This window comes from Heliangelus exortis, chromosome 12 (genome assembly GCF_036169615.1).
Source record: "Heliangelus exortis chromosome 12, bHelExo1.hap1, whole genome shotgun sequence".
NCBI classification, from domain to species: Eukaryota; Metazoa; Chordata; class Aves; order Apodiformes; family Trochilidae; genus Heliangelus; species Heliangelus exortis.
This window is the reverse complement of record NC_092433.1, coordinates 4628196-4651217: the sequence shown is the minus strand read 5'-3', so window position 1 is coordinate 4651217 and position 23022 is coordinate 4628196. Positions and strand designations below refer to the sequence as shown.

Below are 23022 nucleotides of genomic sequence, written 5' to 3'. Positions count from 1 at the left end.
GTTTTCTTGTCAGGACACTTCTGTGCTGTATTGAGTGGTGTTGGTCTTGGCTTTGCTGGGAGCAGACCCTTCGCTATAAAACTTTTTATCACTTTTTGAGTGGCAGCATCAGGAAGGACCCCAATTTCGACCCTCACGGAAACATTTTTGCAAGCAAGTGAGAACAGGGATTGTTGGCTGATGAATGCTCATGTAACAGCCAACTGCCAGCCTGGCACAGTAGTTCTCGTGTCATTGCCTCCTTGTTCTTTCAGACCAACCCCAGGAAGCTGTGTTCAGCAGCGACCATGTTGAACACACAGAGGATGGAGAATGGCAGCGCTCTACTTCAACTACCTCATCTCAGAGTGAGCGGGCAGAGCGACTCTTGCAGAACCAGCACAAGAGCCTGGCCTCTGAGGACACCAAAAAGAAGAGGGCTCAGAAACCATCTCACATGCGGAGGAACATAAGGTAAGCAGCAGCCAGAAAGAGCTATGGTCCTGTATAGCCTTTTGGGTAAAAACGGAATCTCTGGACTTTTGCTTCTGAGCTACATATTGCCACTGTTGGAAAACCAGATGGATTATCTTTTCCAAAACCTTAGAATTTGACCAGTGGGAGTAGTATGATCTCAGACTGGAGTGTTGCATGTGGGTGCAGACTTGTTTGGTACTTCAAAAGAGTGCAGCATATTTGGTTATGGAATATATTGCAAAAACTGTGCACTCTTTGCTGGCTTTTAAGACACGTAATTAAAAAACCACACCACCGTTAAGTAAATAACCCAGTTTCAGATAGCTGCTGCTGCTGAGGATCCTGTTGCAAACAGCCTAAAACATAGTCCATCCCTCTACTATCCTGACCACTTGTTGGCAGGAATGCTGATTCTGTGACTGGTGACTGAAATGTTGCAAATCAGTTTCACCTGAATTTTATAAGGCCTTAATTGCTTGATTGTTTAAGTCATTGTATATATTCTGGGACAGGCCGTGAGGTGGTAATTCACTACAAAATTTTGTTCATTTTGATCTAAAATGTTCAGAGGAGTCAAAATAGAGCAGAATTTCCTGTAGCAGCAACTGACTCTTTTGCCTTGTGTGTAGCATGCTGGTGGTATCTGCTTCATATTTAAGCTTGTGCAGATTGATTTTTTTTAAAGCCAAAGGAATGACCATTGAGTAGGCCTTGGAAACTGAAACTTCATTGGGATGGAGTTGTCCCTACAGTGGGGTGGGTGGATTTAAAGGCTAGTTTGAGGGAACTGGATTTTACTCTGGCTTGTACTGCACCACTTCTCTGGCAAAGCAGTCTTCATTTCCAAGGCTGCACACATGAAACTGAATTAGGGAAAAAGCAGCTTTTGGAAATAAGGAAAACCACCTGTAGACATAAGGTGTTCTGAGAGCATCCTTTGAAACAATTGTTAAAGCCATTAGAGGTCCTTCTTCCTGAAAATACTATTGTCAGAGTACAATCAGAGTGATGACTTTTTGGGGAGGAATTGATGCTTTTCCGTCCCATACAACTTCTTTGCATGCTTTTGTGCATTTTCTGTTTAGAAAGTGCATAGCAATAAATAACATCTGTTCAGATAGAAGAATGAGACTATGAAAACCTTGCTTAAGTATACACTTACCTACTCATGCTTTTCTTCCATTCATTAGTTTGATTCTTTCAAACTTGTGTCTTGTTCTTGGTGCTAGTAGTGCTACCTGTAGGTGGGACACACAGCCTTGAAATAGCTGTAAAATACTTCTTTTGGTGATGTTTCTGGTCCGTGTAGCTGACAGACTACCTGGACCTTGTCAGTCTTCTTTTGAGATAGCTATACAGCCATTCAGATTTTTGAAAGCAATTGTCTGAATGCCACCAAATCATGGTTCTCTGTTTGCTTTTGTGTTCAGGAAGCTGTTGCGTGAGGACCAACTGGAAGCCGTGACAAAAGTAGCCCAGCAGGAAGAGTTGGAGAGAAGGAAGCGGCTAGAGCAGCAGAGGAAGGATTATCCAGCCACTATCCCAACTGTACCCCTAGAGCTTCTTCCTGGTAAGCAGTGGGAGGTGCCACCTGAAGCAAGATTTTTAAGAACAGAAGCTGAATGAAGAAGGTAGTGCCATGGTTGTCCATGACAGAACAGGGGTGGATGATTTTAAACTTAAATAGGGTAGATTCAGACTACATATTAGGAAAAAAATTTTAACAGTGGTTAAATGGTGTCCCAGGTTGCCCAGAGAAGTGGTAGGTGCTCCATCCCTGGAAACATTCATGGTCAGGTTGGATGGGGCTCTGCTTCAACCTGATCTGGTTGAAACTGTCCCTGCTCACTGCAGAGGGGTTGGCCTTCAAAGGTCTCTTCCCACCCAAGCCATTCTATGATTCTGTGCTGCACTTGGACTTTCAAATGTAAACTCTTGAAGTATCAGTTCTGAACCACTTGTCATTTCAGTGTAGTCAATTCCAGTTCTGAGCTAGTTCTGAATCGAGATGCTGTGGCAGCATGGTGAAAAGTCTCAGGGAACTCTCGTTGCAAATATTTTGACAAGTTAATTGTGTGTAAGCAGTCTTTCTTGCCTTTCCAACTGGCATGAAAGCTTAAACCAACAGATCTGACAGAAGTGCTGTCCTTGGTCCAGATCTGTGAATGATCTGGTACTAAGGATAGTGGAACAATAGACTGGGTGTACATGTGTTTGAGATGTTAGATTGGGTCATGTATGTTCATGACGTAACCTTGTCCTTTCTTGCATGTTTCAGCAAGCAGTGAAATAGCAGGCAGTATAAATGATTAAGCATCACCCTTGTCTTCCAGTGACTTTGTCATCTTGCATTGTCTCCTAACTTACATCATTTCAGTGATCTAGTTTTATAGCCTTTCAGACTGATGTAAAGGGCAGAGAAGCACAGTTGGAAGTTGTGTCAAGGGTGAGGAGCTCCTGAGTTGACTTTGTCTCTTGAAAAAAACACGTGTTGTCCCTTTCAAAACATTTTTGCATGGAGGGGGAGGAATAAGAGCTACTTAACTGTACACTTCAACTGTTACAGAGTAGGTTGCAGCCCCAGAAGAATGTCATTGCTTGCTGAGTCACTGCAGTGATGCTTATGTGGCCCCATTAGCTATCCACTCTCCCCACATGGCAAAACTTAAACACAAACAAATGGTCTTGATCAGCAAAAGTTGTTTATAATATGTGGGATATAATTATGACATAGTCCCTACTAACAAAGGACAGTTATCCCTTCAGCAGTTGGTACTTTCTCTGGTGGATGAAAACCAGCTTTTATTTCTAAGACTCAACAAACAAAATAATTAAAAAAAAATTCTAAAAGTAAAAAAGGATGAGGGGGACATTAGCATGTTGCATGGTCAGTGTGCCTCAGCCAGGGCATGCAGTAGAGGGGGTGCCATCAGCAGTAGGCTATTGTTTTGGCATATTGAGAAAGGATGAGATTGTGACCCAGGAAGCTGAGTCATAGGAGTATTGTAGACAGTGAGAGTCTGTTATGGAAAATTCCAGGGCTAAGTTACTGGAGCAAAAGTGGAAGGAAATACTGTCTGGTTTCTGAACAGTTTTGTCTCCTTCCCCATTATCATGAATTACTTATTGTTTGTAATTTATGTTTGTAGAGGACATTGTTTTCAGAACAGCAGAGGCTACCCAGCTCCCCCCTCAGGTTCTGGCTGAGGAAGTGATCTGCCTGGACAGTACCAGCAGTGGCAGTGAAGATGATACTAAAGGAAAAAATAGTATTAAAGATGGTAAGTGACCAGTTGCCTCACCCTGGTCTTCTCACAATGCGCTGTTTGTTTAGCCACAAGTCTGTTTTCATCTAGTCAGATGCTCCAGTAGTGAATTGCTTCATTTTTGTAGGCCTATTGGTTTCCAAATATATGGCCAGTTCTGGCCTTTGAGTTCTAAACTGACATTTATAACTTAGGCCTATCAGGCACTCTTGTGAACTTGTGTTTATTTCTGCTTTATAAATGTACTTAATTTTGTTCAGTGGTCTGCTGAGCAATGCTTCCATGAGATGTGACATCATCTGCTGTATATAAAAGGAGAATCTAAGTACTCAGATCTACAACTGAAAGTGGATTTTGTGTCCCTTGTCCTAAATTGATCTAACCTGGCTCCATGGTACCACTCTGGCAGAATACTTCTCTGATTTTCTTGGTGGTGGTCCTTGGGCATTGTATAAACAGATAAAATGCATGTCTGGGTTTAGGAATGAAGAGGACACGTGGAGGAGAATGTAACACATTTACATAATGCTGTCTCATGTTCTGTTTGGATCAGCCTAAAATTGTGTTCTCAGAAACACAGGGAAGCTCCAGCCTTTTGGTGCTGGTCTGAGGAGCCTGATGTATTCATGTATTGTGGCTGCTTGCTAAGAACAGGTCATTAGGTCAGTCTTGAATTGCAAAAGGTTGTAGCCTTGCTTTCCAGATATGAGGTTTTTTCCATGCATGATAAACCCTGATCTTCAAGTTAACATTTGTCCTCATTCCCTCTTGTTTTGGTTACTTTACAGAAGTGATTGAACTGAGTTCGGGAGAGGATGATGCCCTCCAAATTGTGGACAGCAGTGATTCTGGCAATGAAGGGGAGGAGGATGGCAGTGAAGAGAGCAGTGGCTCTCATGTGAATGATGCCTTAAATCAGTCAGATGCTCTGGGGCAAGTCATTGTCAACATCAATCATCCACCAAATGAGGAGGACATTTTCCTGGCTCCCCAGCTTGCACATGCAGTAAAACCCCATCAGGTAAGTTGTATTCGCCTTGAAAATGTAATGAATTCTGGCAATCTGGGCCCTGTAATCTCAGCAGAAATTCTTTGGTGAGCTCTGTGACCAGTCTGGTTATGCTGGTGGCTGTTGTGGGCAGTCAAGTGATAAGGACATATTAAAAGAAGGCCAGAGTTAAGTGTGACTTTGACTATTGTTATTGTACGATAACCAGAGTATTTACCTGTTATTTCAAGAACCCTGTATTCATCTGTATTCATTCAATCACCTGTATTCATTCAATTCATTCCTTCAGTGCTAAAAGGTAAAATGTTTTATAAGAGCTGGAGTTCATTATCATGCCTAAGAAGCTTTTTACCTGAACGGTGTCCTGGTGGTGGACCAGGGTAGTGATATCTGGCACAGGCAGGAATATTTTCCTTTGTATCTTCATGTGCATTAAATGTGTGCATTTTAAAAATAAAATTATAAACAAACTAATTAACACCAATGTAGATTCTCTGGCTGCAAATTGATTTTGATTTGCTGGTATTCTCAGAAAGTTTTGGGAGTACCTAAAAATACTGACTTTCTGAGCCTTCCCTAAATTCGAATACCATAGTGAACGTGAAACATCCCCTTTTGATGTAATCCTAAGGTGCTTGTCACTCTGTAAATACATACCCATCTTGCATTTTTCTTCCACTATTCTAATGCCTTTTCTACTTTTCTGTCTAGATTGGTGGGATCCGATTCCTTTATGACAACTTGGTCGAGTCCTTGGAGAGATTTAAAACCAGCAGTGGGTTTGGGTGTATTTTAGCACACAGCATGGGCCTGGGCAAGACCATACAGGTCATCTCTTTCTTGGATGTACTTTTTCGGCACACAGAAGCAAAGACTGTTCTTGCCATTGTACCTGTAAGTAGCTCATGTGGCAGGGTGGCTCTCATACTCTTTCTCTTTTCTCCCTCTTTCATTCTCTGTGGTCCTTAGTTTGCATGCTGTGGTCTGTTTCCTCTGCCTGGTCCCAGCTGGGTGTCATTACCTATTCTCATTTCTGTTTATGAGTGACTCAGTTGGGTTTTTAATCCTTCTATGGCTAACTTTTTCAGGTGAATACGCTCCAAAACTGGCTAGCAGAGTTCAACATGTGGCTCCCAGCACCTGAAAACCTTCCTGCTGATTATAACTCCAAAGAGGTCCAGCCACGCACCTTCAAAGTCCACATCCTGAATGATGAACACAAGTAGGTGCCAGTAAAATCACTTTTGAGCTCTTGGACTTCATCTGATGGAGCTGTTATCAGACTTGCTTTTGCAGACTGTTTAATTTGGGCTAATTCTATGCCCTCAACTCTCAGGTCTTTCTTGCTCTAGATTTGCTGTCTTGAGAGGAGGATTTTGGTACTCGGGAGAGATTTAATATCTCCTTCATTCAATTTATATCTTATACTTCCTTCTCATGCTGCTGATGCATCTCTCTGTTCTCCCACACATGCTGAGATGAGGATCCCAGTTCCAAACACAGTGCTGTTTCTGCAGAGCGGAGCAGAAATGCTGTGGTTTGTTTCTGGTAGTACACTGCTAGTCCTGTTAGAGTCCTGGGACTCCTAAGGCATGTGCCCCCTGTACCATGTCTCTTGTACTTTAAACATTGTGGTCTTTTCCTGGTATTTTTCACACACCTGCAATTCATCTACCTGATATTATGAGTTTCTGTGAATTGTGTTGTTCTTGAGGGATTCTGGCAAATTATACACAGCCTCCTTGTCCAGAAGGGAGAAATTTGTGGTTGCAGTTACAGCTTGGTATGAAGTGTATTCTTGGCTTGCAGATCTCTGCTTCTTTCTGGATCATTTGTCAGGCACAGATCAGGACAGCACAGTGATCCTGGGGAGCTCTCAGTTCTTCAGCTCTGTTCATACATTCATCTCTTGAGGTCTTCACCTCCTGGGTGAATGTACTTTGAATCTGCTGATGCTGCTCCTTCCATGTGTTTACTATTGGATATGATCTAGTGTGCTCTGGGAGAATTGAGTGAGGACAGTGCTTTGGTATGCATCAATTCTGAGCAGACTAGCAGGGAAGGAATAGTTGAGGGACACTAGTATTGGAAGAGATAATAACAAGGGAGACATTACTAGACTGTTACAACCACATATAATAGCAACTCATTCTGAAAATTGATTTTGCAGAGGCAGTCTCTTCAGCAGCTCTTTAAAAAGTATCCTCTCAAGTTTCATATGCTTTTGTACATGACAAACTTCTACAGCTCTGTTCCTGTGAGGATCTGTCATTCTCAACCCTTCTATCTATAGCACATTGTTTTGTTTTCCTCTGTACCAGATTGTTTCTCTTCTGTCTGGTTTGATGCAAGAAAATACCTTAATTAATTGAACGGGTCTTTTTTTTCTCAGGAGACTCCAATCCAGTGGTTCAAACTGGAACTGGAAAGAAAGCTCACAGTTTATTTGTCTGGTTTGTTTTGCAGGACAACAGCTGCACGTGCAAAGGTGGTGAATGACTGGGTGATAGAGGGTGGTGTGCTGCTGATGGGATATGAGATGTATCGTCTCCTCTCACTGAAGAAGTCCTTTGCCACTGGCAGGAAGAAGAAAACAAAGAAACAAACTGGCCCTGTCATTATTGACTTGGATGAGGAAGACCGGCAGCAAGAGCTCCTGAAAGGTGAGGCCAGTCCTCAACTGAGAAGAGAGTGTGATCCTGTTGTCTGGCTGGCAGCACAGGGAAAGAACATAGAACTTGCTTTTAGCATCCCTGACATAATCAGACTTTGCAGAGCAGGACTGTATCTTTGGAGACAGAAGGATATTGAGTTTTGGTTGAGTCTTTCATTTCTCGCAGTAGCTGCAAGTAAGCGTGGCAGTCAGTACCCCAGACTCAGGGATTTTGTCTGTGTGAGATTTACCAGTCTGATCTGAAGCAAGACACTGAACTTGATGCAATGCAGGTCATTGAGCAAAAATTGAGGGACAGTCATGCCTGGTCATTACCACATTATGCTAAATTGGAGCTAGTGTCTAGTCACATTTTATTTCTTCAATCAGCCTTGCTCTCTGCCACCCATGAATACTGCATTTTTTTGTCTTTCACAACTACCCCTTTTTTTCTTTTTATGAAGTTAGTGACCATATAAAACCAGACCTTTGTCTTACTCATCTCTAACTAACCCTTAATGTTCCTTGTCCTCAGGGATTGAGAAAGCCTTGTCTCGCCCTGGCCCAGATGTGGTTATTTGTGATGAGGGACACCGGATAAAGAACTGCCATGCCAGCACTTCACAGGCCCTGAAGAACATCCGCTCCCGCCGGCGGGTGGTGCTGACTGGCTACCCGCTCCAGAACAACCTCATTGAGTATTGGTGCATGGTAGACTTTGTCCGACCTGACTTCCTAGGCTCACGGCAGGAATTCAGCAACATGTTTGAGCGCCCCATCCTGAACGGGCAGTGTATTGACAGCACCCCTCAAGATGTCCGCCTCATGAGGTATCGCAGCCATGTCCTGCATAGCCTGCTGGAAGGCTTTGTGCAGCGGTGAGTCCACCAGGAGTTCTTCAGGGTGTAATCCATGCCAACAGCTCCTTCATCCCAAATCAGCCTGCTTGTTTGCTGAGTTTATGCAGTACAGTTAGTAATGCTGCCTTGGAGAATCACAAAGTCATGCAGGTTGGAAAAGACCCTCAAGATCATCAGGTCCAACCATAAACTTAGCACTGCCAAGTCCACCACGGAACTATGTCCCTGTGCATCACATCTACACATCTTTTAAATCCATCTAGGGATGATGACTCAACCACTTCCCTGGGCAGCCTGTTCCAGTGCTTGATAATCCTTTTGGTGAAGAAATTTTCCCTATTATCCAATCTAAATCTCCCCTGATGCAATGTGAAGCCATTTACTCTCATCCTATTGCTTATTACATAAGAGAAGAGATTGACACCCACCTTGGTCTGCCCTCCTTTCAGGTAGTTATAGACAGCAACAAGGTCTCCCCTCAGCCTCCTTTTCTCCAGACTGAACAACCCCAGTTCCATCCGCCACTCCTCACAGGACTTGTTCTTCGGACTCTTCACCAGCTTTGTTTCTCTTCTCTGGACTCAGTCCAGCACCTCAATGTCTTTCTTCTAGTGGGGGGCCCGAAACTCAACACAGGATTCAAGGTGTGGCCTCACCAGTGCTGAGCGCAGGGGGATGATCCCTGCCCTGGTGCTGCTGGCCACACTGTTTCTGATACAAGCCAGGATGCTGTTGGCCATCTTGGCCATGTGGGCACATTCTGGCTCATATTCAGCTGCTGTCAACCATCACCTTCTGTCCTTTTCCTCTGGGCACCTTTCCAGCCACTCTTCCCCAAGCCTGTAGCATTGTGTGTGGTTGTAGTGACCCAAGTGCAGGACCCAGCACTGACCCTTACTAAACCTCATCCAGTTGGCCTTGGCCCATTGATACAGCATCTCAGGCTTGAGTTTTAAACAGGTACTTTATCTTTGTGAGAGGATATTAAGCACACAGAGGAAACCACAGGGGAGATTCTTAAGTTAGTAGCTCCATATTTCTCTCAATCTCTGTCTTATTCAATCTGTCAACTTCAAAGTGGTCCTTATGGCTCTGTTTTGCCTTTGGGGTAGAAGTTAAGTTGGTTTGCTTTGGTATCACAGACTCTGTTAATGGAGAACACTACTTCTAACTGCATCAGAGTGACCTCAGGTTTATTTTGATGTCTTAATAGTTAATTTGGATGTGCATTTTCTGATACCTTCTGCCCCAGGGTCTGAAATTGTTTCAGGAACCTCAGGTAGGAACAGTGACAGTGTCTCCACCACTCTGGAAGCAAATCAGCTTTGTTCTCAGATGAGGTTTTCTTAGATGCTGGACCAGTGATTTGGACAGAGTATCTTAGTCACTGGCATAGCTATAAAGAGACTTCAGGTCTTTGTTTTTCAGCTACCATGGAAAACAGGACTTTTGTCACCCTCTTAATGCTGTGGCCTGTGCTAGAGGATTGTAACATTTGGGATTTTTGTAATTGTGCTTGCAGTTGGAATTTGGCTGAAGGGAGAGTGTCTTACAAGTGTCCTGCATTAGAGAAGTGTGTGACTAGACCTCTTTTTCTCTGCAGCCAGGTGGGCAAGAAGTCAGAATCTTACCCTACAGGCAGCCACAGAGAGATCAGATTGGGAAATTCCCTCCACTCAGTTTATCTCTCTCGATTTCCTCCACAGGCGAGGTCACAACGTGCTGAAGGTTCAGCTCCCATCCAAGGAAGAACACGTCATCCTGGTGCGCCTGTCAAAGATCCAGCGGGCCCTTTATACCGAATTCATGAACCGGTTCCGAGATGCAGGCAACAGTGGCTGGCTGGGACTGAACCCACTCAAAGCTTTCTGTGTTTGTTGTAAGGTAGGTTTTGGCAGGAGCTGCAAAGAAATATTCTAGTATGTAAGGGAAAAGCAGGAATATCAGCAAAACCAGGAAATAGAAGTGTGGTTGTCCAGGTGCATCTTCTCTCCCTGAAGTACCCTGCAGTGGCCCAGCAGGACTGTTATCCCTGCTTCCAGAACTGGAGTGCAGAGATGTTAAATGTCTTGTTCAGACTTGTACCAGATGCCTGCAGCCATCAGATGAAGGGCGCTGATAGTGTAACCGTTTTCCTGCTGCAATGCAAACAACCAGCTTCCTCTGCATTTGTGCTGTGAGGGATGCATGGTGGTCTTCTGGTTTGTTCTCAAGGAAATAATTCAGCAGTTTTAAAGTCAGGAGAGCCTTGGTTAAGGTGGTTTATACCTTGTGTAATGGCAAAGTCATGTTTTCTGCTTTCACTGCTTTAATGCAGTCAGGCTGGCTTTCTCTGCAGTGCCTTACAGTTCCACATGGGGATGGTGATGAGGTGATTGAAGGAATAGTTCTTCCCTTTGAATAGGTGAGGGGGGATTTCAGTCTACAACCATTAGCAGGAAAAAGGCCAGTGCAGACCTAATCACTTTTATATCTTATTCCTTCAGATTTGGAACCATCCAGATGTGTTGTATGAAGCTCTGCAAAAGGAGAATCTGGCAAATGAGCAGGATTTGGATGTGGATGACCTTGGCACAGCAAGTACTAATTCCCGCTGCCAGCCTCAGGGGATTAAAGTTAAAACAGAAAGTAATGCTTTGGCATCACCAGTTGGAGAAGCTACCAATAGCAAGTTCCTCCAAAGTGTTGGCTTCAACCCCTTTCAGGAGAGAGCAAATCAGGTCGTTACTTATGAGTGGGTGAGTACCACTGCTGGAAAACTCTTCATCTGGAGAGTTATGATAAACATAGACTAGATAATTACTCTGAAAGACTGTACCTGTTCTTGTCAGGGTAGTTTTCTGAACTAGGGCAAAGAAAAGACTCTCCTGTTTAAAAGTTGGGGATTTCTCATCTGTTTTCCCTGCCACAGTGCATCTTGATAAGCATGTCTGCATGGCACTGGGTAGGGATTCTGGAACTCTTGTGCAGGCAACACTCTTATACCATTGTTTTCATCTGACAGAAAAGTCTGTGGACTTTACTATTCTAAAAAAAATGTGTTAAGGTGAAATTTAATCTGCTTGAAGGGTGGTAAATCTCATGGGCTGGAGCAGAGGTCTTGAGACAGAGTAGAATGTCATGAGAGGTTAAGAGGATACCTATTCATCCATACTTCTAGAAGTTTGTCATTTGTATCTTCTAGAATGAGAGGCAGCAGCAGTAGTAGAGAGTAACGTTGTCACTTATACCTGGCTGGATGTATATAACCTCTCTGCAATGACTTATTTCTCTTGGGTTGAGACAGGACTTTTGAACTAAACAGGGAATGAGCAATTCCACCTGTAATAGTCCTCTGTTTCTTGGTAGGCCAAAGACATCTTGTGTGATTACCAGACAGGAGTCTTGGAGAACTCGCCCAAGATGGTGTTACTGTTTCACCTAATTGAGGAAAGTGTGAAACTTGGAGACAAGATCTTGGTCTTCAGGTAAGCAAAGTATGAACAACTGATCCTGCAGTCACCAAATACTGGAGTAGTTGAACCCTTCCTGGTACTGAGGTTGTTACACGGGGTGAGTGGTGTGGCAGTTCCCTTTTTCTCCTTTGTTATATTAGATTCTCATTTTCCTCCATGGATTTTATACTTTCACCACTATCCAGTTTACTAATGAGAGGTGTGCTGGCACAAACAGGGTTTGACAACATTGGGGAAGAATTCTGACACTCCACTTTTGCTGCTGTGGGGGCTTTCTCCTGAACAGAGATCTTGGTTTTGCAGCCAGAGCTTGTCTACGTTATCTGTCATTGAAGAGTTTTTGGCAAAGAGACCAATGCCAAGTCCTCCAGGCTCAGATGGAGGAGTTCACAACTGGGTCCGAAACATCAGCTATTACAGTGAGTGCAGCCAATCCTCCTCTCATTTGGTGTGACACTGTTTGATCTTCTGTGATGGACTAATTCCTCAAAGTCACCCACCATCTTCTTGTACTTTTCCCTGGGGATGAAAATGCTCTTCTGAAGCATTCTTCTGGTGAAGTCTCTTTCAGATTGTTCTTACTTTAGTTGCTCAGTGCCACTTGTTCCTGATTTTTGCAGAGCTGCCATAAGCAACCTGCTGCCCAGGAACAGAGACATGATACCCACATGCACTCCTTCAGACCAGTACACTTTGTGCTCAGATCCAGTCTATGGGGTTTTGCCAAAGGCTTTCACAATTTTGCTTTCTCTGATTTCCTTGAGCTTCTAGCATATGTGAGGCCTTTGTGCCTGCTGCTCTTGCTTGCTGCCTGTCTTGCTTAACACAGAGCCTTAAGAGGCTTGTTGTGTTGTTGCACTCCCAGTCTTGGCCTTGTGAAGCTTGAGGAATGTTTTGCTTTGTCTTTCAGTTTAGCAAATCCCAACCTGGCTGGCTGTGTTGCACCTGCCTGGCTGGACAGATTAGAGCTCCAAAGTGATCTGGTTGAGGTCCCAAAGTGCATGACTTGAGGAAGACCTAGAATCGGTTGGGAACCAGTGTCAAGGCTCAGTGTTTGGGAAGAGGTTTTGTGCTGATAGGATTCCCCCAAACATACAGACCTGTTAAATATGTCCTTAATTTCCTTTTCAGGACTGGATGGCAGCACCTCTGCCTCGGAAAGGGAACGACTGATTAACCAGTTCAATGACCCCAGCAACACCTCTGTTTGGCTCTTCCTTTTGTCCACACGGTAAGTTGGCTGGAGCAGAAGGGCACAGTGGACGACTCATGCTAATGCTTGGTATTCATATGGTTTTTCAGTTCTTAAACCCCCTTCATAGTTTGCTCTCAAGATTATGGGATGATAGTGCCATCTGCTTCTAAATTCCCTAGAGGCATAAAATTTTAGCTTTAGTCCTCTGCAGCAACTTAACAACAGTCTTGGAAACAAAACACAGGTTTAATGTTGCCTGTAGGATCAGAGGGGACTTTCCACAGATAACTAATGGACTCCTGGCTGTGGTGGCAGTCATGCCTGGAAGCTTTGAAAAATTGCAAGGGCAGCAATTTGTAATTTGACTTCAATTTCCAGTGCTGGGTGTTTGGGTGTCAACCTCATTGGAGCAAACAGAGTGGTGGTGTTTGATGCTTCTTGGAACCCGTGCCATGATGCCCAGGCCGTGTGCCGAGTGTACCGCTATGGGCAGAAGAAGCCGTGCCACATCTACAGACTGGTTTCTGATTACACCCTTGAGAAGAAGATCTATGACCGTCAGATCTCCAAGCAGGGCATGTCAGGTAAGTGTGGATGGACATGGCACTCTGCTCTTGGCTTTCACTCATTTTAGCTCCTATAAGTCCTGTTTCTGTAGTTTTTGTAACTTCTTTTTTTAAGGCTGGAAACCAGGCAGCCAAAGAAGTGATGCAGACACTGTTGTAGAGCTTTATCTGTTGTTTTTTTGAAGGTGGCAGTAACATGAGACCCTAAAAAGAAATTCATGGCAGAGCAGTAGGGGTTGTGGAGCCTGCATTCTGTAGCATGGTTAAGCTACCAGTCAAATGCAGTGCCATTTGCTTTCTCTGCTACTCTCCTAGCTGCTACAAGAGACTGGAGACTTAGTGGGTTGTCATCCTGTTCTCCCCAGTGCCTGGGAATTATTTGTGTTAAATAACCTGGGCATTACCTATTATATTGCTCTGTACCTCCATTTCTCCAGTAGCAAGAGAAGGAGAGTAGCAACATTAATACATATGTTGACATCCTTGACTGATAGTGCTTTCTTAGGAGCCAAAAATCATTCATTCATTCATTCATTCCAGTTCTGACCTGATCTTGTACCAGAAGTATCTTTAGTGCTGGCTTGTGTCAGCTTTCAAGCTGTTCTTGTAAAGCACACAGCTGAGGGTTATGGTGACCCAGAAAGAGTTCTGCCTCTGTCCTTTTTTGTCTTGAAACCCAACTCCAGAGGCAGCAGCTCAGGGTAATAGGCTCAGAAGACTGTCTTGTACTCAAGGTGGAGTCCCCTGGCAGCTGGACTGGATCACAGGAGAGTCCTGGATATAAATGTTTTGTCTGTATGCTCCTAATTGCCCTGTGTGCAGGAAAGAATTAATGCCCAAGGAAAACTTTTGGGCTCTTACAAGGGAGGGACCATGGCTGCTATCCTGAGCTTTTGATTAAAGAGGGTTCTGTAAATTTCAGCACCTGGTTCTTAACTTGAGCCTTTTTGGTGGGATCTGTGGGAGGGCATGTACTGATGTGGCTACAGTTCTGTCCCAGGTCTTGTATGTTTTGAGCCTTGCAATGTGAGATGGAACACCATCTGTAATTAACCTCACGTTCCTGAATGCCAGGAGGTCCATGACCTGTACTGCATTACTGTGCAGTCTGGAGCACAAGGCTTTTGTCAGCCCAGCTTGGTCAGACAGGCTCATCTCTAAACAGGGCTGATGATTTTTCTCCCTGCCCTGACGTTTATGGAATGCTTCTGACAATCATTCAGTTTGCAAGGAAGGAGATATGTTAGAACAGGAATGTGGGAAGGACAGCAGTACCCATCTCATCCCTTCTCTGCTCACTCCATTCCCTCTCCTTTCCAGACCGGGTGGTGGATGATCTGAACCCAGTGCTGAACTTCACCCGACGGGAGGTGGAGAACCTGCTACATTTTGTGGAAGAGGAATCTGATCCTGCTCAGCTCTCCCTGAATCCAACCAAGATGAAGGAATCTGTTCTACAATTAGCCTGTCTCAAGTATCCTCACCTCATCACCAAGGTAAGACCGGCCCTCTTCCCTAATGGCACAACACTGCACAAGCAGCAGTCAGGCTGGAGGAGTCGGTCTGTGTGATGAGAACATGGTGGCAAGAAGGACACATATATGTATGTACTGGTGGGAATAGGTAAAAAATTCTCTAGAGAGGGGCCCTAGGAGCCCTGTTCTTGCAAGTGTCTTCTACACAGACAGATCTACCTCTGCCTTGGACAGGTTAGGGGGCACCCCTTTCTTCAACTTGATGCTGTGCCGGGAAGTTGGCAGTGGCATATCCTGGTTTGCTGCCAGCTCTCTTCCTGGTGTGGCTTTAAACCAGAGCTGGGATAGCCAGAACTTGCCTGTGTTGTGCAGAGTTTCTCTGATAGGGGTGTACTGCAGAGTGGGCCTGTGGCTGGGTGTCATGGGGCTCTGGTTGTTGTGTGACCTCTTAGCAGGCTGTGTTTTTCTGCTCTTAGCCTGGCCTTTGGCTCTTGGGTTTTGCTCTGTCCTCATGGTGAGCAATGGTCTTGGCTGGGCAGCCTTAGTGATGGTGAGTGATGGCTTAGCTGACTGTCACTCTTTGAGATGAGCCTTGGTCACATCCACAGCATTGCCCCATGCTTGCTTTGGCCATGACTGGCCTCCCAAATCCCCTCTTCCCTGCTCCAGTCTGGGAGGGAGGGCTGATGCAGGGACCAGGTGGCTACCGTTTGGGGCATGTTGGTTCCCTCTTGTGGTGTGTTGGTGTCAAAACCTGAGTGCTGTGGGTTTGCAGGAGCCTTTTCAGCATGAGTCACTGCTGATCGACCGGAAGGAGCACAAGCTGACCAAGGCAGAGAAGAAAGCAGCCAAGAAGAGCTATGAGGAGGAAAAGCGAGCATCCGTCCCCTACACCCGGCCGTCCTACGCACAGTATTACCCAGCCAGTGACCAGAGCCTGACGAGCATCCCTGCCTTTAGCCAGAGGAACTGGTGAGTAACTGCCTCTTCCCCTTCTTCATGTGCTGCAGATGTGAAATGAGGGGGCAGAGGATGCTTAACCCTGTCAGTGGGGGCACTGCACTCTCCTCTCTCACTAGGCGACCAGCCCTCAAGGGTGAGGACAAGCCGGTGGCAAGCGTTCGCCCAGTCCAATCCACCCCCATTCCTATGATGCCCCGGCATGTCCCCATGGGCAGTGCAGGATCCACCTCAAGTTCCAACCCTGCTGTCAACTTCCCCATCAACTATCTACAGCGAGCTGGTGTCTTTGTGCAGAAGATTGTCACCACCACAGGTGAGTTGCTGATGCTCCCAGGGAGTTGAGCTGTTGATGCCCTCATGGACCATGGGCAGACAGGCAACAGAGCCACTGGTACTGCCTCACTGCCTTTCAGTGGTTCCCTTGTTCCTGGAGGGCTTTCCCTGCAGATGTGCAAGGGGCATGGGCCTAGTGGGTTGTTGGGAGTGAATTCTCCTTAAAAGGGCCTGCAACAATTGCCAGTTGTCCTTCTTGGGATAGGGGAGATGCTGTGCCAGAGCTGCATGGTTTTGCCTCCTCAGAGCCTCTGCTGCTCAGAAATAAACTCAGGGGTTGCTTCTAGCACTGTGTGTAGGAGACACAACTACACTGCAAGCAAAGGGGTTTTGTGGTGCACCTCCCTGTTCCCAAGTGTGTTGGTATGTGATTTCATGGATATTGTTCTGTTTCTTCCCCCTCTGCCAGATATTGTGATTCCGGGTACAAACACATCTACTGATGTACAGGCCAGAATCAGTGCTGGCGAGAGCATCCACATCATTCGAGGGACAAAAGGTAATCTCTGTCTGGGTAAGACTTGTGAACAGGGTCCTAGCCAATGCTAATTAGCAAAGAAAAGGATGTGAAAGCATGAATCTCATTCTCACAGCACCCACTGCATGTGTTGGGGCAGCCAAACACTTCCTGATGCTCCCAGAGCAAACTCAGTCCCAAGAATGAAGCTCCATGTTTCCCACTGTCAGCACGTTGGAGGGGTAAACTCCAGCCCGGGAAAACTGAGAGGGTAGAGATGAGCAGTGAAGAAGTGGGGAGAAGCCCCGCACTGATCCCCCTTCCTGCATTGTCTGTGGGGTGGCCTTCTGCAGTACTGCTGTTGTGTTCCTCTCTGGGCAGCCTCACAGAAACCAGGAATGAAGTTGTTCTGCCTCTGTTCCAGGGACTTATATCCGGACCAGTGACGGGCGAATTTTTGCTATCCGGACCACTGGGAAGCCAAAGGGCAATGAGGACCGTCGGACAGCTGCCTCAGGTAGGGGTTTCTGAGTGCTGGATGGGGCTTGCTGATGCACTTTCCCACCTGAGTGTCTGGGGTGTCTTTTCTAGATGCCTTCTATCACTCCTGTGTTCAAAGCTGACCCCACAATCTTCCCAGGATATCCCCACCTTCCTTTCCACTCTTAGCCCCCACGTTCTTCTCCATGGTTTTCCTTCTCACCTGTTCCATCTCCTTGTTTCCAGGCTCCCAGAGCTCCTCACTGGAGTCCACAAGCAACGGCAGACACAGTGCCTCATCACCACAGCTCCCCAGCGCGGAGGAGCTCACTCGGCCCATATCCCCTGACAGCCCCGAGATCATCAGCGAGCTGCAGCAGTACGCGGAGGCAGCGGCTGCCCGGGAGTCCCGGCACAGCTCTCCCAGCGCCAACACCACGCAGGCCCACCCCGCTCACACGGACAGCGCGCCTGGCCTGGCAGCCCGAGGAGCCGAGCAGCGTGTGGGGATTCACTGCATGGCTCCCTCTGTGTCTTCAGCCCTGCCAGCCACCAGCCAGCACGTCGATGCCCACTCAGTGTTGGACTTACGGGGCAACAAGCGCAAGTCGACCTCGCCGTCGGCTCCGGAGGAGCAGGCCCGCAGGCAGCAGAAGAAGCGCCAGCTGCCATCGTCCGTGCAGCCCTACGAACACGGGTACCCTGTCTCTGGTGGGTTCGCCATGCCTCCTGTCTCTTTAAACCACAACCTAACCCATCCATTTGCCTCCCAACCAGGAAACTCCTTGTATGTGGGCACTGGCTCCTCTTATTACCAGCTGCCCAATTTACTCCCAGACCCTCATCTGGTGTTCCCTGTGACTACTGACCCTCTGCTGACAGCCGGCACCGCCAGCTCTTCTGCTGCTACCTCAGCCACCGCCAGCGTCCCCTCATTCATGCTAAACCCTTCTCTGGCAGGGGTGCTGCCCAATTACTCGCTTCCCTTCACGCAGTCACTCCTGCCCGAGCCCAGGATGTTTGCTCCTTTCCCAGCCCCCGTCTTGCCTAGCAGCCTTCCCAGGAGCATGGCATCTGCCTACCCTGGCTACATGTCCCCTCACTCGGGTTACCCGGCCGGGGGCCTCCTTCGGTCCCAGGTGCCTCAGTTTGAACCCCAGGAGGTCCCAGAGGTGGGATGCAGCTCTAATGACGAGGACAAAGACGATGATGTTATAGAGATCACAGGGAAATAATGGGCCCAGCTCCTGCTCGGTGTCAGCTCCGCCAGGAGGCAAAAGTTGCAGGACCTTTTTGGGAGTCAGAATTTTCCCTCTGGGCTATAGCAGTGGGTGGAGAAAGATGCGAAGGGTGTGGCATGGGGGTTGTTTTGTTCTTTTTGTTTTGTTTTGTTGGTTTTTAGATGTCAAGGATCTGAATTGTATTAGGGGCTGGGAGGGGGATAGAGTGGACCTCCTATGGCGGAGGGAGCAAGAGCCAGGGGAGGAGGGAAGCAGCAATGCAAACCATAGGAGTGCCTCCCTCCCACGCTCTGTCTGTCTGTCTGTCTCCGTTCTCTGTCTTGTCTGGAAGGGGGAGGCTTGGTGTTGCAAGTCACTGCCCTTCTTAGGCCTGGAGGCATGGGCTTGACCACTGGCAGGGCCCACCTCCCTCTCACATGAACTGCCTTATCTGTGAACTTCTCTCACTCCGGGAGGTGTGGGCCCGGGGGTGACTCCAGCAGAGGTTGGGGGTGAAGCAATTTTTTTTCCAGGGAAGGGAGGGGGGGCTTCTACGTCGTGTATGTCGGGAGAGGGGGGAGGGGGGATTGATGTAAAAAAAAAAGAAAAGGGAAAAAAAAAGAAAAAAGAAACAAAACACCCCACAAAGAATTTGTCATCCTCTTCAAATTCACGTGAACTAGTGTGAGGGATCCAGGCAGGTTCCTGCCATAGCGAGGAGGGCAGGGCTCTGGTGGAAGGCTCCCCCAGGCACTTCTGGAGGGTCCCATCCAAGGTAGGTTGGTCCCTGTGGTTCTGATGCCAGCTCTGTGTGCCAGATGAGTAGAGCATTCCCAGATGTCTTGCTGGTTGTTGGAGGGGAATCCTAGTGACTCCCCAGCTCCGCAGCCCTGCCAGGCTGTGTGAAGGCCACATCTCACCCTGCCATGGCCTACCAGATGCAGGGTTAGGTGGGCTCACTGCTGCTGCTTCCACTGCAGTAGGCAGTGGAGAAGGTTGGGAGGGGACACTGGTCCCAGTGCCACTTTCTCTTGAATCTGTGATTGGAGCGACTTCCCCCTGCAGAGAATCTCAACATTAATTTATTTCATGAAGGCGTAATATTTATTGTCTGGGGGACGCTTTCTTTCTACTTTTAAATTAATTTTCATATTAAAAAAATAAAATGCTGGCTCCATCATGCAGTGGTTGCTTGTTGGGTTGTCTGTGGGGAGGAGCAGGTGCTTGACCAAAGCATAGCCTAGCAGCAAGGCCAGCTGCAGAGACTGTCTGGATTTTCTCCATTGGGGGGATGGTGCCAGAACAGGGAGGAGATGCTCCAGGTGTTCTGTAGCAGCCAGAGGGAGGATGGAGTCCCCTTTTCATGCTGGGGCAGGTGGAAGAGCTTGTGTGGAAGCTGCCTGTGCTCATTCCCTGTGAGGAGTGGGACTGTGAGTTGGGAAGGCAGAGGTCCTGCTGCGGAAGCACCTTTCCCCAGGCAGGGAGCAGTACCCAGCCCAGACCTGATCTCCTTCAGGGGCTGGCCCTAGCCCTAACAGTGAGCAGGCTGCTCACCTCTGTGCCAGGTGAGAGGAGATAGGCTGGGCTACCCAAGTGCAGCTGGCTTGGTGTGTGTGACTGCCTGTGTGTAAACGTGTGAGGATGGAGACTTGAAATCCAGGAACCTGGCTATCAGCAGGCAGGAGATGTTCTTCATCTGTGAGACCTGCTGTAGGTGACCCTGCTCTGGCAGGGTGGTTGGAATAGATGATCTTTCAAGGTCCCTTCTAACCCCTAACTTTCTGTGATGCTGTGGGATGTCCCCGGAATGTAGCCAGAACCTTGGAGCAGTGGTAGCTTGTAGGGGACCTCTTGGGCTGTGGAAACTGCAGTCACTGGTTTTAGTTGGGTCCAACTTGGGTGTAGGAAAAGGCAGGATGTCCTGACATCCTCCACCAAAAGAGGGCTGGAAGATGGGGACCTCCCTTCCTGAGAGAGAGAGAAAGGTGTGTGTGCACGTGTGTTTTACAAAAACATAATAAAAAAAATGTTATGGGGCTTTCCTAGTGTCTTTCTCTGTTTAATGGACATTGTCTGTCAAACATAACCACACCATTCATAGAAGCCTTAGATCAACAGTTTAGCTATGCAAATTATTTTAATTATTTTTTTTTAAAAAAAAAGACAAACATTAAAATAGTGCTTTCTTCTTTAACATATCCTAGGAGTTGAAAACCGAGGGGTTCTGAGCAAACTGCTGGACAACTTGTCTTTGGATGCACCATGGAAATAAAAATCAAACCCCCCCACAAAAGTAACAAAGCAAATTAACTGGTGGTGTTCATGCAAGTTTCTCCAAAGACTTGACAGTGCTGCATCTGTGAGTCATGCCCTTCTGTGCTCTGTGTGTCCACCTCATGCACAACCCTGTGCCACTGATTGTATGACCAGCTTGCCCAGATGTCTGTTGCATCCCTGTGAGGCTGTCAGTTTTCCGGTGGATTTGGGGTATGGACCTAGGCAAGGGCTTACCTTGTCAAGAGTAGCAAGTGTTGAGACCTGCGGGGGTGTGGGGGAGGATGGAGCATGAGCAGACCCTCATCAGAGACCTGGTCCTCGATGGTGGTGGTCAGGGTAGTGGGGTTCGTCTGAGGGACCCTCCCAAGTCCCATCTGAATGGGTCTCTTCTGTGGCTTTGTGCTGAGAGAAGGCATGAAGATTCATCTGGGGGCAGTTAGCACAGTGGCTCTGGATGTGGCCTGCCCACTGTTTTCTCTGCCCCTTACCTGGCCAGGAGAGCACCTGAGGCTTCCTGAGTGGGCCCTGGCACATCCCCATGCTCCTGTCTGAAGTCCTCCCAGGGGTCCCCAGCAGAGCCTGAGCCCAGTGGCCATATACACTGAAGGCATCTGGTGCTTGGCTGCTGTAGGGCACATGATCCATGCTGTGGGTCAGCTGTAACTCTCCCTGTGCCAGGCTGGGGTGTGGGGGCTCTCCCAGCTCCTGTATGGCCACAATGGAGACCCCTCACTGCCTTCATGTGGTGTGGCTGCCACCAGATGTGACACTCTGTGAGGGGATTCCTCTTGCTGGCAGACAGCTGTGGACAGGGGCAACCACAAAAAGGTGCCCAAAGTGACCCCCCAGCTGCCCCTCCTGAGCACGGTGGGGTGGGGTAGCACCTCTCCTCCCCACATACTGGCCCTAAGCACCCCCTTCATGAGGGGCTGGGTCCCCTCAGCTGAGAGGTGGTCACATAGAGGGCCGTGATGCCCTGACCATGGGGGCTGGCAGCAACTGGGACTGCTCCAAGGTGACTGGAGGCACCTGTGGGGGCATTTTCTTCACCTCGGTTATCCAGGGGCTTTCCAAGTGAGGAGACCTCTCAGAACTCTCCCACAGGACTCCCTCTGCACCTCATCTGCCCTTTCCAGCACGTGGTTCTGCTGCAGAGGGTCCTGCCTTGGTTTTCCTGGAACAGGGGCTTTCCCTCCATGGGTTAAATTTTTCTTTTGCTGCTGAATTTCTGTCTCCAAATGGCTGGACAGAAGCAGCTGCTAGTTCCCAGCAGGGCTGCGGGTGACACTGAGGACAGCAGTGCAGGACTCTCTGCTCAGGGTTCTGGACATTTAAGGTGGATTTCTGAGCACAGCCCAGAGGCTGGTGCAGAGCTGCAGGGGTCTGGGCTGGGTCAGCTGCCCCCCGCCTTGGGATTCAGCCCTCAGCCCTTCCCTGGGGTGGGAGGCTTCAGCTCCTGGGGACAGTCGGGCAGAGGCTGGGTACAGCTGTGGGATGTGGTGGCCCTGGGAAGGCTGCGGCTGCTCTGCTCTGGTCTCAGTGCTCTTGTTGCCCCCACACTTCTGTTGTTCTCAGGACAGGGTGGGGGGCAGCACAGCCCAGCTTGGCCCATGGAAAATCTGGTGCACATTTGCCCCCACAAGCACCTGGAAGGTTGATGGGGGGTGGGTGTAGGTACTCACAGAAAGCAAATATTCTGTCAAGCAAAGGATGGGATTTCCATGGGGCTTCACTAGAAGTGATACATGTTTTGGCTTAATGATGTCAGCAAATGGTGGAATACAAGAGAATTGCTGTTGGTTTGCAGATGGCTTCCAGGCCAAAAGGACAGCAAATACCTTCACAACTGGTGTTTCTCATCATGCTGGGATGAATTTTGTTAATCCAGTCTTGGAAGGACGGGGGATGGGGGGAGGGTTGGGGTGGGGGAGCAGAGGTTAAAAGGGGAATGTAGTCCAGCTAGATGACAGTGGGGGTGATGGCTCCTTGCAACTGGAGTAGAGCAACTGCTCCCTTTGAAGGGACAACGGTGCAAGTGAGGGCGAGCAACCTCTGCCGCCTGCCTCACCACCACCACCGCCCACGGCTGCGCTGCTGCTTTGTGGCTCCCACCGTGGTGGCACCCAGCTCGGAGCTGGAGTCTCTGGCAAATCCACAGGAGCTTAAAGGAATCCATCACTCAGTCTTGTTTTGGGCTTTCTGTTGTTTTGGGGTTCTTTTCTGTTTTACTACCGCCTTAGTTTGTGGCCTGTCTTTTTGTGGTTGGCAAGAGCAGTGATGCTAGCAGGGTGGGTCGGTCGGTTGGCCCCACGCACGATCATGTGCTTCCCTCTCCTCTCTGTCAAACGGGATGCGCT

The 23022-nt window shown here is 47.9% G+C and overlaps 1 protein-coding gene across 3 annotated transcripts in view; it reads left to right on the top strand.

Moving 5' to 3' along the window:
- Positions 1-22471, top strand: part of RAD54L2 (RAD54 like 2) — a 47202-nt gene extending 24731 nt beyond the window's left edge. For 2 of the 3 annotated variants that reach the window (XM_071755592.1, XM_071755593.1), the window contains exons 2-21: positions 255-453; positions 1887-2026; positions 3606-3737; positions 4511-4743; positions 5443-5625; positions 5820-5953; positions 7198-7394; positions 7920-8262; positions 9951-10128; positions 10731-10982; positions 11593-11711; positions 12003-12118; positions 12831-12930; positions 13273-13478; positions 14781-14956; positions 15711-15907; positions 16015-16211; positions 16641-16730; positions 17113-17205; positions 17415-20428. In XM_071755592.1, the coding sequence (XP_071611693.1) occupies positions 255-453; positions 1887-2026; positions 3606-3737; positions 4511-4743; positions 5443-5625; positions 5820-5953; positions 7198-7394; positions 7920-8262; positions 9951-10128; positions 10731-10982; positions 11593-11711; positions 12003-12118; positions 12831-12930; positions 13273-13478; positions 14781-14956; positions 15711-15907; positions 16015-16211; positions 16641-16730; positions 17113-17205; positions 17415-18403 (4274 nt within the window). In that variant the 3' untranslated portion in view covers positions 18404-20428. Of the gene's footprint in view, positions 1-254; positions 454-1886; positions 2027-3605; positions 3738-4510; positions 4744-5442; positions 5626-5819; positions 5954-7197; positions 7395-7919; positions 8263-9950; positions 10129-10730; positions 10983-11592; positions 11712-12002; positions 12119-12830; positions 12931-13272; positions 13479-14780; positions 14957-15710; positions 15908-16014; positions 16212-16640; positions 16731-17112; positions 17206-17414; positions 20429-20592 lie in introns of those variants that run through there. The other variant, XM_071755594.1, reaches the window with a different exon arrangement.
- The last annotated feature ends 551 nt before the right edge of the window (positions 22472-23022 follow it).